This window comes from Sturnira hondurensis, unplaced genomic scaffold, assembly GCF_014824575.4.
Source record: "Sturnira hondurensis isolate 20B ecotype Veracruz unplaced genomic scaffold, ASM1482457v3 Scaffold0021555, whole genome shotgun sequence".
NCBI lineage: Eukaryota > Metazoa > Chordata > Mammalia > Chiroptera > Phyllostomidae > Sturnira > Sturnira hondurensis.
Window position 1 is genome coordinate 4,474,227 of NW_028094186.1, and position 16,504 is coordinate 4,490,730.

The 16,504-nt window shown below is 58.7% G+C and overlaps 1 protein-coding gene across 5 annotated transcripts in view; it reads right to left on the minus strand.

Moving 5' to 3' along the window:
• Positions 1–12,404: 12,404 nt before the first annotated feature.
• The window catches only part of ALPL (alkaline phosphatase, biomineralization associated), a 56,291-nt gene continuing 52,191 nt past the window's right edge, over positions 12,405–16,504 (minus strand). For all 5 annotated transcript variants that reach the window (XM_037032817.1, XM_037032819.1, XM_037032818.1 and 2 more), the window contains exons 10-12: positions 14,762–14,953; positions 14,121–14,240; positions 12,405–13,403 (exon numbers count right to left, since the gene is read on the minus strand). In XM_037032817.1, the coding sequence (XP_036888712.1) occupies positions 13,138–13,403; positions 14,121–14,240; positions 14,762–14,953 (578 nt within the window). In that variant the 3' untranslated portion in view covers positions 12,405–13,137. The remainder of the gene's footprint in view (positions 13,404–14,120; positions 14,241–14,761; positions 14,954–16,504) is intronic.

Below are 16,504 nucleotides of genomic sequence, written 5' to 3' on the forward strand. Positions count from 1 at the left end.
CCCCGAGTTGGACCTGGCTCTGCCCGAGCCCTGCCCAGATCCACCCCAGACCGGTCTCGTTGGTGCCAGCGCAGAGGGGGTCCTGTCTCCCCCGCCCCCCAGTCAGAGCTGCTGGGTCCAGGGCACCTCCAAGGCCAAACCACAGGCTCTAAGCACCAGCCATGGCTTCCTCCCTCAGCACTGCCCTTCCCTCCACCTCTTCCCCTCCCCCACAGGGGAAGAATGTGGCTTTGAATCTGGCCAACCCAGGTTTGAGTCCCGGCACCATCTACTACGTGGCAGTGGGAAACTTACTAGCTTCTCTGAGCTGCAGTTTCCGCATTTGTAAAATGGGAGCAACAGTACGTTGCCCAGGGGTTTGTTATGTGTATGGCACACAGTGGGTGCCCCCACTTCTCTTGCTCAGTGAAGCCCAAGATTTCCCCTCTGTGGCCACCAGGGGGCAGTGAGGGATCGCTTACTGGAATAGTTGGGGCAGAGTCCCCGGAGTGGGAGGAGCTCCCAGTGCAGGGCGGTTACAATAAAGAGCGGCAGGTGGTGTGCAGGAGGAGGCGCGGGGAACCGAACAGCGATGCCCAAGCATTTCAGAAAGTGTTCCCGGGAGAGGGGGCCACAGATGCGAAGATACAAAAGGGGATTGGGAAGGTGGCGAGCAGTTATGAGTGATGGGATGGTGATGACTTTGGGGGCAGGGAAACGGAGATGAGGCCCAAGACCACATGGCCTTGAATGCCAGCCCAAAGGGCTAGGGCTTTGTGCTGAGAGCAACAGGGAGGTATGGAGGATTTAAAGCGGAGTGCTGCAGGGACTGGAGGGGCATTGTGGGTGCAGGGAGGGGAGGACCACGGAGGCTGTCTTTGGGGACAGAGGGTGGCCAGGAGGCCCCTGGATGGAGGTGCCTGATGGGACATGGGGCTAAGGGAGGAGTCCAGGAGGCTCTCGAGGGTCCAGCCTGGGTGCCGGGCAAGTAGGGGGTGATTCTCCGAGGTAGGATCGTGGGAGGAGGAGCAGGTTGAGGAGAGCTGGAGGATGTTGGGCTTGGCTTGGGCCTGGCGGTAGGCACAGAATTGGGTGCCAGTGGGATTAACCATGTCGGCTTGCTGACAGCTTGGCAGCCATCCGACCCCCTCCCCGCCACCAGCCCCCACACCATCCCTGGGACAATGCTCAGTGCAGCCCAGGGGCTGCCATGAATTTCCTGACAGGGACCTTCTCTGACCCTCAGATGTCTGGGACCACCCAGGGATGATGACTCACCCCCAAACCCAGCCCCACCCAGCTAAGCTCAGCTCTAGGCAGCCCTGAGCTCTGGGAGTCCCCTCCTAACCCCAGTGCCCTCCCCTGCTCAACCTCACCCCTGTTCTCTAACCCGCATGCTCCTCCCTGGGTCCTGGGTCCTCAGAAATCTCTGCCTTTGCTTGCTGGCTCTGTTACTTTGGTTCTGGGCCTCAAGTTTCCTCATCTGTGCAGTGGGAACGCTAGGGGACCTGACCTTGGCGCCAGGTGTGAGGACTCAGTGAGGTGGCACTTCCTAAAGTCCCTGCCGCAGCCCTGGCCCACAGTGGCCTCCAAAGGTGGTATGTGTGGGGTTGGTGGTGGTGACGAGCATGAGCGAGAACCACATCCACAACCCACGTCACAGGCTGCAGGGTCAGTGTTCAGCGTGGAGGCTGGGGCGCCTGGTGCTGCCAGGCACAGACCACTGACTTGAGGCTCTGGGGATGGACGACTGTCGGCTACTTCCCTGAGCCTCAGCTTCCCAATTTTATGGGGGGTCGTGTGTGAATGATCCTGTTATAAACGAGGTCATGCACCCCCACTTGGATCCCTTTGCTTGACTCCTCACCACACCCACGGCTCTGACCTACAGCTGAACCAGAGCTCTGGGGTCTGTGGTGGCAGACGAGGGGCAGCTTGGCCAGCAGAACCTGCCTTCGGCCAAGGTCATGCCAGTCCCTGTCTGCAGGCCTCTGGGCTGGGTTTCGTGCAGGCCCCCACCCTTCTCTGGGCTCCGAGGTGGGGCTGGGGGGTGCCGAGGACGAGCCTGGCCTCTGGGATCAAAGTGTCCAGGGCTGTTTCTCTTGTGCCCAGGCCAGCTCCGTGCTCACCCTGGTTCTGAGGTGGGGAGGGCGAGTCAGGACACGGCTCCGAGGCTGGAATTAGGGCCTGGGCGGGGGGCACCGGGTTCCGGGAAGTGCTGGATGCTGCTTAGAAATAACTCTGGTGGTGGAAACAGCAGCCAGAGGTTTCTCCGGACGCAGGAGGCAAGAGGCCTCCCGTGGAGGAACTTGGGTGCTTGGCTAACCTGGCATCCCCAGCCCTTTGCCTTAGAGCCAGAACCTGTGCCTCCAGGTCTCAGTTTCCTCACCTGTGAAATGGGGACAGAGCCCTACCTGTTACTGTCATGGCCTCTAAAGTACCTGGCATGGAGCCCATGCCTGGTAGGGGGGCTCCTCCCCATCCCCGAGCAGCTAGGTTGTCCCTGGACATCCATGGCTAACCCTGGGGCCACATTGCCAAAGAGACAGCCACAGGCGCAGGCCCGCCCAGTGCCAGAGGACTGCGACCTGGACATTCTCTGCTGCTCAGGCCACAGGGGTGCTTAACCAGGGACCCTGGAATGTGGAGGTCCCTCCCTGAATCCGCCCTGCCAAGGGGACAGTCAGGGACGGAGGCTCCTGAAATAACCAGATCTGGTTAGCAAAGCTAATTTTAAAAGCCACTCTGGCTTCCCATGGGCCCTTCTGGGAAGCCGTGAATGTCCTTGTGTTTGTCACTGGGAGGCACAGCCAGTGCAGAAGACCCTGAGCTGCCCCCCACACAAGGCCCCGAGCCCTGGAGAGGCCCAGCCATTGCCCCAGTCTGCTCAGAGCAGACCCCGGTGGGCTGCTTAAGCTCTCCGTCTCCCACTGTCCCCATCTGCTCACTCCCTGTCCCTTTACATCTGTGTCTCTGCCTCTTTCAGTCTCTGATGCACCCTGCCCCTCTCTGTAGCTGTGGCTCTGTCCCCCTCTCTCTGGGTCCACCATGCAGGAGGCCCAAAGCATTCCTGAGGGCGCACAGGCAGGACTGTGCAAGCCAGGTAGGGGTGGGGGGTCCCCCTGGGAGCTGGGGTTGCAGGTAGGGCGGGGGTGGCAGGACAGCCGTCGTGGGGGCCAACAGGAGCTGCAGCTGAGCAGGCACGGGCCACGTCCAGGCACGACCTGGGCCATCTGGTCAGGCCAGGTGACAGAGGAAGGAATGAGCTCCCGGGTAGGGTTGCCAGATTTAGCAAGTAGAAACACACGGAGCCCAGTTCGGCTTGAATTTCAGATAAACAAGGAATAATTTTTAGTTTAAGTCTACCTCATGTAATATTTGGGACATGCTGAAACGAAAAAGTATTCCTTGTTTATCTGAAACCCCTGCTTCTCCGGGCACCCTATATTTTACCTGGCAGCCCCATGCAGGGGGCTCTGTAGTGAGCGGAGAGGTTGGTCAGGAAACGTCCGGGCCTCTAGACGCCAGAGCCTCAGCCTGGTGGGGCTGTCACCGCCACGCCCTGGGGACATGGGTCTGAGGGGGGAGGTACAGGGAGCTTTCAGTTTTCTGGGGACCGGGACAGTCCCTGGGAGCAGCAGGAAGGGGCACTGGCACCTAGTCCCCTGTCACCGCCCCAGTGGGACCATAGACATCGGGAGGGAGGTCCCTGTGTGTCCTCTGCTGAGACCCAATGTCCTGCCCAGGATCTGGCACATAGTAGGGACTTCGTAAATATTTCTTGAATGAAGAACCTTCCTAGCCCTCCCTGCAGCAGTGGGGGGAGGGCACGTGGCCAGCAGGGGGCTCCAGCACCCCACCTCCCAAGCTCCTCAGAACCCAGGGAGCGTGCCCTGCCTCCACTCCAGGGACTCCCTCCCCAAAGTGCCCTGCAGAGGGGGAGGGGTGGAGCAGAGGGGATGGAGAGAGGAGGCCAGCATCGCCCCTATCCCACCCCTGCCCTGGACCCCAATTCCAACCAGGAGTTCTGCCTGGGCAAGGGTGCAGGTGTGGGTGGGGACTAGGGCGGGGGGCCTCTGGTTCCGGCACTGGGAGACTGGTGAGGACTGGGTGGGGGGACAGGCCGAGTCGTGTTCTCAGTGCTCCTTGGGGAGGGATTTGGACGGCCAGAGGGAGTCCTGGAGCCCAGAAAGTTGGGGACACTTTTGGGGGGAGGTAAGTTGGGTCTTTTCCTGAGGGTGGTTATTCTCAGGGGTCTCCCTGGAGGGGGTGACTAAGGAGAGGCCAAGGGCAGAGTCCCTTAAACAGACTTTATTCATTTGCTTAATCACTCACTCGTCACCTCCTTCCCTCACTGTCACCCTCCCTGAGATGACCCCTGCTGGACCTGCACCAAGGACCTCAGCAGCACGTCTAGTCCCCACAGGAACACGCCTGTCCCGGCGCCACACTGCCACTGGCTCCCTGCTGTCCTTGGGCGCTGACCACTGGGAACCTCAGTTTCCCCTTTTTCTCAGGGCGCGGACACAGGCAGGGTCCGTGAGAAGGCCAGCTGGTGCCCACCCACAGTGAGTGCTCTGCAGGCGGGAGCCGTTGGAATTATTATAATACTATTGTCAGTATCCTCCCAAGGCCCTGTGGGTGAGGCAGGGAATACGCAGCTGGTCTCAAGGCCCTGGCTGCATGGCCAGGGCCACCCTGAGGCCATTCTGGCCAGCCTTCCTCTCGAGCTTCAGCCGGCTCAGTCCCCATCCTTCCTTTTCAAGGAACATCAGCTCCTTCAAGGTGCCTCTAGCTTCTAGATCCAGTAATAAATCCTGCAGAGAAAAGCAAGCAGTGGGGGCAGAGCTGAGAGCAGCCAGGTCGCCGTCTAACATGCCGTGTGAGCTGGAGCTTGTCAACCGCTCCTGCTTAGGGCCTCAGTTTTCCCGGCTGTATATCGAGGGAGCCGGGTGGCATGTCACATGCCGCCCAACCCTGGAAGGGGCCCCTCTGTGTCATCCTGTTAGTAACAGTGCAGCTCTGAGCCTATAATCACATCTGCTCTGGGAAGGACTAACACAGCGTTTCTTGAAATTGGGCTCTAATTGCGGCTTTTAGTGGAGTCAGATGCTCCCCATCCCCCAGCTGGTCTGAATCAGCGAGGCTGTCCTGGCCCGGCCCTGCTAGGCCCCTGGGTCCCCTGGGGTGGTTCTGGCTCCCACGGGTTGAGGGACTGATACTCCTTGAGGACCTACTGTGAGCCCTGCCCTAAGCAGGACACTTTCCATCCAGAGGATGCCTGGTCATCCCACCATGGCTCTCTCTGGGAGGTAGGAGCTGCTGCGGCCATTTTCCAGAAGGGGAAACCAAGGCACAGAGAAGTGAAGTCACTTGCTTAAGGTCACTCAGCTCGGAGGTGGCAGAGCCTGGATTTGAACCCAGATCTTTTCAATTGCAGGGCCTTGTTCTCTGCCTGAGGCTGAGGAGACGTGCCCCTCCAGCTCAGTCAAAACTCCCTCCTGAGGGGTTCTGAGGGGGCGCTTAGGGTCATCCGAGCCCCCAGTCACAGCCCCCTTTGTCCACACGTGGCTGCAGCCATCCTGCCCCCCATTCTGCTCCTTCCCCACTGGTGGCGACAGGAGAGCCGGTGGGGGGGGGGGTGCGGTTGTCAATGGAGGAGGCCAGAGGCAGCTCCCCTCCTCAGGTGGAGCGAGAGGTGGGCTGGGGGCTTAGGAGGGAGGCTGCGGTTTGTTCTGTTTGTTCTGGAGATCCCAGCCGCTTCCCTGAGGAGACAGCTAGTGGTTCCCAGGCCACAGCCCCTCGGGTGGAGCCAGACCGCGGCTGGCCAGCCTGGGAGCACTGCCCGCCAGGCCTGCCGGGCTCCGCCAGGCCCCGGCGCTGGGTGGTCTGGGCAGGGGGGGCTCGATCCTGGCCACGGGGCAGGAGCCACAACTGGAGCCACACTTGGGGCTGCCCTGCCAGGGACCTCGAGGGGTCCTGAAGGCAGGGGACGGGCTGCATAGGGGTGGTGGCAGGCACAGGCAAATGCTGTCTTGTGGGGCAACAGGGCGGGGAGACTACAGGCCCCAGCTCCATCTGGGTGCTAGGAGAGACCCCCACCCCCTTAGGACTGTCACCGGCGGGTGACTCCCACTCTGCCACTGAGCTGGTTCAGACAGGAGCCCACCTTGGAGACTGGTGGAGAGGTCAGGAAGAAAACCTAGGTCTCAGCCCTGCCCTCCTCTGGGCCTCAGCTTCTCCAGCTGACAACGGGCTGGGGACGGGACTCATGCTGCTTCTGCCGCTGGACGGCTACAGCTGAGGGGAGGGCAGCCCTCACTGGAAGGATCTCAGTTCCTAAATTCATCCTCAGGGGGCTTCTCCTTGCCGTCCAGTCTTGTAGCCCCCCCCCCCCAACTTTGGATGAAACCCTTTTTGTTCCCACCTCCTGGAGATGAATGAACACCTGCAGCGGGAAGAGCTTCTGTGGCTTTTGGAGTCTGACAGGCTCCAGCTCAAACCCTGACCACTGGCTGGCTGTGAACTTGGACACGCCATATCTCTTTGCTCCACTGCCTCGAATACCAGCGGGACCCTCGTCTTTCTGTCTCCAGCCCAGCCTGCTCCCCTGAACTCCAGCTGCTTTCTCCCCCTGACTGCCTGCCAGTATGTTCACCTCACAGCCAACACAATCCAGACCAACTGCTTTCTCCCCAGATATGCTCCCCCCCCACCCATTAATGGCACTTTCATACACCCAGGCGCTCAGGGCAAAAACTCGGGGACATCCCCGATTCTGCTCTTTCCTCCACACCCCACATGCAGCCCGTCAGCGAGCCCTGCTGACTTCAACCTCCGAGCATGTGTGAAGCTCGGCCCTTCCCACCACCAGCGCACGCGCTGCTCCAAGCCGCCACCACCTCCACCCCAGGCAGCAGCAAGGCCTCCAGACAGCTCCCCGGCATCTGCTCCTGCCGCACGGGGCCCTCCTCTGCACAGCAGCCGGAGTGCTCTTTCCAAAGCATGAACCTGATCCTGTCTCCCGCTGTGGCTAAGCCTCCGGTAGCTTCCCTGGCAACAGGAGATGCAGGTTCCTGTTGTGCCCCAGGTGACAGTTCCTGCCCACCCCTCCCACCTCGTGCCACCCACTGTCCCCTTGTTTCTGGGCTCCACACCCATTGCCTGATTTCTATCCCTCGCACATAGGAAGCTCATTCCCACGGGACGCACGTGCTGGATGCTACTCTGCACGGTCTTCCCTCCAGTTCCCTGCAAGGCCACCATCTCACCAGCTGGTCTCAGTCCAGATGCCACCTCCTCAGGCAGGTCTTGTCCGACCACCCGCTCCAGCAGACCCTAACCCCAGTGGCTCTCTCGGTTTTTGTACCTGTAAAATGGGGCCAGCGTCAGTGCCCACCTCCCGTGTTGTTAAGAGGGTGGAAAGGCAGTTGGGTTGGGGGCTGAAGCGCCAGCATGAGGCGGACCCCAGGTCCCTGTGAGTCCTTCCTCTCGTCGGCACCCCAAGTCCCAGGGTGTGGCTGACCGGAGTTGGCTGGACCCAGCGTCCTTTGCTGCAGGTGGAAGCTGGGTTCCTCTGCCCATTTCACTGTGCAACTTCCATTTGGTGTCCGACTCTCTCTGGGCTGCCTTGCTCCTCTGGCCTGCAGAAGCCCGCCGTAGCCTGAGCTTTGTCTGGGGGCCTGTGGAAGGCGGCCCATGGTCCAGGAGGGCTCAGGACAGACGAGGGGCAGCACTGAGTCAGGTCGCCAGGGTGCGGTCTGGACTGCAGCGGCTCATGCCCTGAGAACAGGCTGTGGCTGCTGCCCAGGTCTCGGCCCAGGGCTCTGGGAAGGGAGGGGTGAAGGGTTACACCTCAGACTCCTCCAGGCCCCAAATGGCCTGCCCACTGCCATTGTTCCCCAACCTGGTGTCCCGAGTGAGCAAGAGGCTGGTTGCAGGGCCCTCAGCCGGCGTGCAAACCCAGGCTGACCCCGGAGACCCTGGGGCCAGCCTGCCCTGGCGTGGGCAGGGGGAAGCCACTGGGCCTTCCCACCAGGGCAAGGGCACAAGCTCAAGATAACAGGATCTCTGCCACTGATGCCCAGGGACATTCCTGAGTCCTCCCACCACTCCTCACCCCGAGACACCAAAGGACACAAAGGCAGGATCAAGTCCCGCTCCCTGGGTGGCTTGGGGGTCCTGCCTCCCTCTCCTGTTAGTGACATGACCTCACATAAATCACCGAATTTCTCTCTGCTCCTACTTCTGCATCTGTGAAATGGGGACAGTGACAGCCCCTGCCCTACAGTCAGGAAGGGGCGTAGGGGGCTTGGGTGGTCAGCGGGCCATCTGGCCTCAGCTTTGCTTGTACGCAGGGCATCTTCCGGCTCCTGTGCTCCCCACACTTCATGGAGTATCCTCATAGTGTTTTAAAACATCGGGAACTTTCACATATGATTTGGATTTCTGGCTTTTTTTTTTTTAATTGGGAGATGTGGCTGGCATGGCCCGCATTTCTGCAGGGCAGTGGTCAGCGGAGTGGAGAGATGGCGGCTTATCAGGGGTACAGCTCTCCCGTTTGCCACACACAGTCCCCCTCACTGCAGAGGGTTGGGAGGACAAGCAAGTTGAGTGCACTGAGGGGCACAGGAACAGAGCCTGGCACTAGGGAACCCCGTGGAAATGCTCATTGCTGGTATGCTCATTGCCTCAGTGATTCTAAGCCTCCACCCCAAGGGGCAGGAGGGCGAAGTGACACTGGCCAGTGACAAACCCCAGCCTGGCCTGCCCCCCGTTTGGCTGCAGAGCGGAGGTGGGTGGCACGTGTGCACACCCAGCCTGAGGTTCTGAGGTTTGGACAAAGAGGGCTGAGGGACCAGAAAAGGCACCCTGATGGAGGGGGCAACACCAGGAGGCCAGAGGAAGCCGCACAGGGGCCTGGGAGCCCAAACCCCCATGGGCTGGTGGTAGGTCTCAGTGGGAGGTCCTGGTAAGCCACCAGGACTAACTATAAACTCAGCTTGGGGCTCTCACTACTCCCTGGAAGGACTTCTGTGGCTGGTGGGCTGGGGTTGTTTTTCTTGGAGAGGTTAGTACCCCAGAGGCTAAGCAGGGTGGGGTGGGGGGAGGGGTGGTGGAAACATGGCTTGGGAGTCAGGCAGACCTGGGGTCAACTTGCAGCAGTCAGCATGCCCTGCCTGGCCTCCACTTTCTCATCTGTAAAATGGGGATATTGTTCACCTCACCGGATGGTGTGGGGGTATGCATGGAGATGTACCCCTGTGGTGGCAATGTCACAGCCACTCTCGGGTGCTCAGCAGGGCGGGTGGTGCAGAGTAGGTGTCCGGCCCCATGCTGCCCTCGATCTCAGCGATCAGTTCGGCGATGACCCATCTATTCACGTGCTGTTCCAGCTTCCTTCTTGACAAACAGGAGCTGGGACTGATGGGCACATATTTGGGGCTTGTTCCCCCTCCCTATCTCCAGGGCCCCAGCTTCTCCTGCCTGGTTTATTTGAACAGCCTCCTTGCTGGTCTCCCAACCTCTAGTTTCTCTTTTTGAGGCTGCCCTCCAAACTGGATGCCAAGATGATTTTTCACAAATGATGCTCATGTCCCAGCTCCAGAACCCTTTATGGCCCCCCAGGGTCTTCTCCCAGCTTCTTGGGGTGGCATTCAAGGCCCTCCTTCCCATCTCTCCCCAAAGTGTGGCAAATAGGAGAGCTATATGCCCAGTGGGCAGCTACTTCTCAGCTCTGACCACACTGCCTTGCAGAGATGGGGGTCAATGCCAGCCACACCATCCCGTTTTTTAAAGTCAGAAACTCAAGCATATGTGGCATTTCCGATGTTTTAAAACCCTGTGAAGATGCGCTGTGACATCTGGGGAGCACGGGAGCAGGAAGGTGCTCTGCGTACTATTGAAGCTGAGACCAGATGGCCTGCTGACCACCCACGCCTCCCATACCTCTTCCTTACTCTGGAGCAGAAGTTCTTAACTGGTTGGTTTTGCTCCCTAGAAATCTAGTGGATAGAGGCCTAGGATGCTGTGAAACATCCTACCATGCTCAGGACTGTCATCGCCACAGAGAAGTATCCAGCCCCAAGTATCAATAGTGCCCAGTTGAGAACCAGCTACAGAGTTGTCGGTGACCACCAGCTGCTCAACCGAAGACTACATTTCCCAACCTCCTTTGCACTTTGTGGGATCATACGACTAGTGCTAACCAACTGTGAGTGAAAGTGATGTGTGTTCCCTCCGGGAAGAAGTGGTTAAAAGGACGCCTCCTCTGCCGCATCCCCTGCACCAATGTGTTGGTCAAATAGAGCTTAGTAGACCGAAATTCTGGTTCAATAGAACATCTGGAACTTAGAGGAGGGAAGAGCCACAAGGTGGAAAGAGCCTGGGTCTCAGTCATCTGTCCAAAGTCACCACCAGATGTGTAAGACACAATAAGCTCTAAGTGGGTTAAGTTCTGGATTTATCTTTCACAGCAGACAGGGTTAGCTAGATGAACAGAAAAGAATTTGTCTGCTCACCTTCACTCTCCCTTCCTGAGAAAGTCTCTGAGGGCCATGGGAACCCTTGTGCTTTGGGTGCTGTCCCCCTTAGTTTCTAGTTCCCCGGCTGCTGATGGCTGGAGCCCAGACCTCTGCCTCCAGCTCTGGCTCTGATTAGGACTAGAGCCCACTGACCTTTACAATAGAGGGTGATGAGTGACCCAAGGGTGCAGGTGCCTAGATTTGGTGAGGGAGGCCTGGGGAGGACTTCAGAGCGGTGGGTACTTGCACACCGTGGGCTTTTGAGTCAGAACACATCAGCCCATGGCCTGGGCTCGGCGGGAGAAGCCCCTTGTTCCAGGTGGGACCGTAAGTCCTACACTTCACAGGTGTAGGAATGGAACATCAGCGGAGTTAGAGAACTTGCCCAAGTTCCTAGAAATGGAAAAACGGTGGAGCAGAGACATGAAGCCTCATCTCTCTGACTCACAGCCCATGATTTTCAACCCATCCATGTATCCCAAAGTTTAAGGTGCTGTTGGTGCCATTTTTATCCTTTGAGTATTTAATGTTCTAGCACACTCATGGGGGCTTCTTCTCAGCCTTTCTAGAGGCAGATTGGAAGGGCCAGCATGGTAATTTTTCTGGGAACAGCTCTTAGCCAATCAGGGAGGGCAGTAGAAGAATAAATACTCCAGCCCCCTGGGCCTCCCAGTGGGAGACCTCTGGGGTGCATCTCCACCCTGACTCCTGGTGGCCCATGGCAGGACTGGGCCCCAGTTGGCTGTGATGGCAACTGTGAAGATGGTATGAGAGTAACACCTGAAAACACTGCACTGTACAATTCAAGGTGACATCTCTGTCCTGGCAAGAAGGGAGGCATGCAGTTTTTTATCCCAGCATCAGCTCGGCTGTATTACCCTTTTTGCTAGAACTGCTAGGAAGCTCAGAGGAAAATCTGCTCAGTTGCATTTTAACTCCCAAAGGACCCCCCACTTCTGACATATTTCTCACCTTTCTGAGTTCATATTTAACTGGGGTATGAGTCACTCACATTGGCTGTCTCCGAACCTGGTTGGTAGGAGGTTGGAAACACGTTATAAAGGAAGGATGCCATTAAGTGTAAGAGCTTTGGAATCAAACGGACCTGAGTTCAAATCCCAGCTCCACAACTCTGAGGACCATGGGCAATCCTATCACCCGGGGCACCCTCGGTTTCCTCATCTGTAAGCGCAGATGACGGCGGCCTACTTCCCAGGGAGCATTAAATGAGCTGAATCCATGGAAAGCATCAGGCACAAAACTTGGCAGATGGTGAACGATCAACACTCACTGTTACTGTCTATCGTTATAGGGGCTTTCATTCCGATGTCAAGAGGCTCAAACTCAGGGAACTCTGTGAGCCCTCACATCCAGTGCCATCCTGGCCCCAGTCAGTACCTGGGCTTGACAATGGAGAGATGACAGTCCCCAAGCGAGGCTGACGCCCCATGAGGGCAGGCAGCCCGTCAGTGTGGCTCACCGCTAAATTCTTCAGACCTAGTACAGGGTGGAGCGCACACTCAACATTTGTGAACGAATGAATGAATGGACAGCCCCATGGGCCAGGGGCTGGAGCTCTGCTTGTGGGCACGGTGCAGCCAGGGGGCCCGGGCCCTAGAAGGCCCCTCTGCCGTGGGGTTCCGGCAGAGTCATTCTTTAATCCTCACAGCAGCCCGGTGCGGCTGTCTCCCCTTTTACAGATCAGAAAACTTCAGACACAGAGACACGAAGCAATTGGTCCACAGTCACCCAGGGCAGGGGTCTTAAAGCCCCCAGGCCAGGAGCAGGCCCCTCCCCCCCACCCCACCCCCACGCCTGGGCCCTGCGTCCAGCTCTTCTTAGAGAAATGAGCTTATTTCAGTCTCTTCCTCCCTGACCACAAAGACTCAGCTCTGTCCTCAGAAATAGTTGGAAATTTTTATTGAAATGTTTTGTGTTCCCTTTTAACCAACACCAAAATGAGAAAAAAAATTTTTTTGGCCGTTCCAAACAGGAGAGTCGCTTCGAAGAGGAGCTGGCGCGTGTGTGCGAAGCTGGGAGGTGTCTGCCCACCAGGCGGCTCCTCCACCCCAGCCCAGGCCGCCTGGGGTTGGACAGCCCGTCCCAGGAGCCGACTTCCTGGGAGCCCTGGGAGGCCTTGGAACAAGTGAGCAAACCCCCATCCTGAAGAGAAGGACTTGTCTCCTCTTCAGGTACAGACATGAGCAGGGAGGGCCCTGGGAGGTTCCAGACGGAAGGAGAGGAGAGTGGGAGGGTCAGATCTGGAATGTTCCATGGAAGCTCCAGAGCCTCCGGATCTGGAGAAATATGTTTGCTAGAAAAATAAGATGCTTTGAGAATGTCTGCAGTCTGTACTCTCTGTCTGCCCAAGAGAAACCTACCCTGTTAGCCAAAGGGGCAGCAAGGGGCAGGGGTGGGGCTGAGGCAGGAGGCCGGGACCTGGTACGGCCCCAGGGGAGGATCCAGAGGGGAGCGAGGCGGGCAGTAGACTGGTTTCCTGGGTCCCCTTTCTGGCAGCTCCAGAGGCTGTGGACACCCCCACCCCCTGGCCCCTTGAGGTGTGGCCTGTGGGCGGTGGGCGGCACGGGGAGGGGGAGGCTGACCATCTGTGATGGGCTAGTGGGTGCCTGGGCCCTCAGAACAGGATGCCCAGGGGGAGCAGGGCCAGCAGGAGCAGCAGGGGGCCTGGGGAAGGGCTGCCCGATGAGTTGGCTGAGGCACAGTGGTCGCGGTTGGCACCGATGCAGGCGGCATAAGCCATCACGTGGGGGATGTAGTTCTGCTCATGGACTCCGTGCAGCAGGTGTGCCATGGGGCCCTTGGCGAAGACCGCCACGTCCTCCCCGCCATGGGTCTCGTGCCGCAGGGGCACCGCAGACTGAGCCTGGTAGTTGTTGTGAGCTGCGGACCAAAGGAAACATTTGCAGAGGGCCTGGCAGGGGCCTGGCGCAGGGTCCCTCCCAGGCTGGCTCCAATGCCCCATTTCACAAAAGAGAAAACTGAAGCTCAGTGCAGGGAAGGCATTCTGCACAAGGCCACAGGATTCGGGCCTGAGTCCATTCTAACACAGAAGCCTGTACTCCCAACCTCCAGAAGAGAAAATCAGTCTCCCTGAGCTATCCGGATGAGCAGGAAAGTCAACCCAGGAGAGGTTCTAACCAATGGATGCACCATTAGACCCCCTCTGCCTGGGGTCTCTGGGGGCATCCAAACAAATGAATTTTTAACGATACAGAATTGGATGAATACCTTGGAAGGCTCCTGCATTGGAATATTATATAGCCAGTAAAAGGACTGCAATACAGCGAACACCTCTGTGTGCCAGGCTCTATGCTAAACTATCAGACCCAGTTAGTTCTTCAGACAGCCTCGGGAGGCAGAACCCTTTTATGGAGGAAGCTGAAGCTGAGAAAGGTGGAGTTATGTCGGGCCCAAGGTCCCAGAGCTACCAAACTGCAGAAGGGGATTCAAAGTCAGATTGTTCTGGCTTGGTCCTGACTATTCTGAGACCCTGGACCTTGACCACAAGCCTATACTCTGTTCCCAGGCTTCCCCCACCCCCCCGGCCCCCCGAGGGCCGTCCTGTTCCCTCCCAGCCCTGGCTCTTGGCAGTCTCACCGTAGTCCACCATGGAGACATTTTCTCGTTCACCACCCACCACCTTGTAGCCAGGCCCGTTGCCGTACAGGATAGCAGTAAAGGGCTTCTTGTCCGTGTCGCTCAACATGGGGGCCAGACCTGCACGGGATGGCAATGGTCCAGGGGTCATGTGGGCGCACCAGGGATACAGTCCCTTTGAAGGGCCGGACTCATTTCCAGGAAGCCACCGTCCAAACCTGATTTACCTCCCACCAACCATCCCTCTGTCTTTGCTGTGCCTACATCTCTCCCATCCACCCATCCATCCTCTCTCTCATTCTTTTTTCTTTTTCTTTTGGAGAGTGAGAAACATCAATCAGTTGCCTCCAGTACGCGCCCAGACCAGGGATCAAATCCAAAACCTTTTGGTGTTCGGGACGACGCTCCAACCAACTGAGACACCCAGCCGAAGCTCTCCCATTCTTCTATCCCTCTGTCATGCAGGTGGCCAGCCACACATCCACGCCCTCACCTCCCTCCCTCCCCACATCCTGCACTCCCCCACCTGTCAGCAAATCCTCACTGAGTCCCACCTGTGCCAGACCCTGGGCTTGCTGACCCTCCGACCCCACTCTGGCTCCGAGAGTGCCCAGTGCCCACCCCACTGGAGGCCCACCTACCAAAGATAGAGTTTCCACGGGGTGTGTACCCGCCAAAGGTGAAGACGTGGGAGTGGTCAGCAGTGACGACGGTCAGCGTGTCTTCCAGGGAGGTCATGGCGCCTGCCCGCCCGATGGCCATGTCCATCTCCACCGCCTCGTGCAGCGCCTGCTTGGCCTTGCCCTCATGGTGCCCGTGGTCAATCCTGCCTCCTTGAGACACAGAGGTAAAGGCCTCGGGTGAGGGGCAGGGGAAGAAGACGGGCACCACGAGCCCTACCACATGGCCTCCAGGTTCACCACACCAAGCTTTTTTGCAGCATTCAACCTGTACCGAGGCTCAGAGAGGGCGAGCTGCTGCACCACAGGCCCACACGCGGAGACCGCAAAGCCCGGACTTAAAGCCAATCCACCTGACGGAAAAGCGTGTGCTCTTTCCTGCACCCCAGGCCGCTCCCAGCACCGCTTCTTCAGGGGCTTGGCCCTGAGGCGTCGGCGGGCCGGGAGGGAACCAACGTGCCCGAGGGCCCACGAGGGGCCCGGCATGACCGGCTGATGGCTTGTTTCCGCTGCACAACAATCCTGGGCTGAGACCAGTACAATCAGCCCCATTTACAAATAGAGCGACTGAGGCCTAGGTAAGGAAGTCACGTGCCCAAGTGGGCTTTGCTGGGATTTGAATTCAGCTGTGACTCACTCTGGATCACCTGCTTATCCACCTCCAATTTGAAGAGTCCCCTCTGAGGGTGAAGCTCAGTGCTGAAAGGTGGTGAGCGGGCAGGGCCTGTGGCAGACTTCCAGAAAGACCCGTGGAGGCCTGCGTCCCCTGCTGCCGCCCACCAAGGTAAGCACAAGAGGCCTGGCGTGGAGCCTGGCTTACAGGCCACAGCCGAGGGCTCTGTGACCTTTGGGAACAGACGCTTCCTGTCTCTCACAAGAGGATGCTGCCTGGGTGGACACTCCCAGCTCTGAGGGTCCCAAGCCTGGGCGCCTGGCCGCCCCCCTGCTCGCTAGCCTGAGCCTCACCACTGCGGCCTGGCAGGCTGGAAGGGTGGGCCCTTCCTTTGTTGTGGCTCTGGGAGCAGCTGGCCTGGCGGCCCGGTCCTGGCCCTGCTCACACAGAGCACTGCTCCCGGGGGAGCCCGTGCTCACCACCACTGGTTCCTGGCTGGTTCCTCGGCGTCAGAGGCCTGCTCGGGGCCAGGCCGAGACCGCTGCGCTTGAATGGGAACCCCGGGGTTTGGCAAGAAAGCAGTCAAGCTGGGCTGGCGGCCACCGGCCTCTGGAGGGCCGAGGGGCCTGAGCGGGTCTGTCTGTGCAGTGAGGGTCGTGTACAGGTTGTGCGTGTTTGGGAATGCGCAGGAGACAAAGGCTGTCCTAGCTTCGGGAGATTCTGGGACGTTTATCACATCCTTAGGCTTCCTGTTGTTACTGACTTAGATATCGGTAGTAATAGACACATGGAGGATGTATTCTCTTCGGGGCCCTGTTCCAAGTACTTTATATCTCCAAACACCATGGATGCTAATAACCCTTGTAGGAGAGGTCGACTCTGTGGGGCCTCGTGTGACGGAAACGCACAGGTAGAGGTCGCCCAGCCAGCAGATGGCGGCATCAGGACAAGAGTCCAAGAGTCTGACCCCAGGGTTCACAAGGGCCCCCGGGAAATGCCATGAATGCTGGCATACAACTCTGTTGACTCCCAGAGGGTCTGGCTCCCCCAGTCTGGGGGACCCTGCGCCTTTTCCTATCAGGGATAGGACT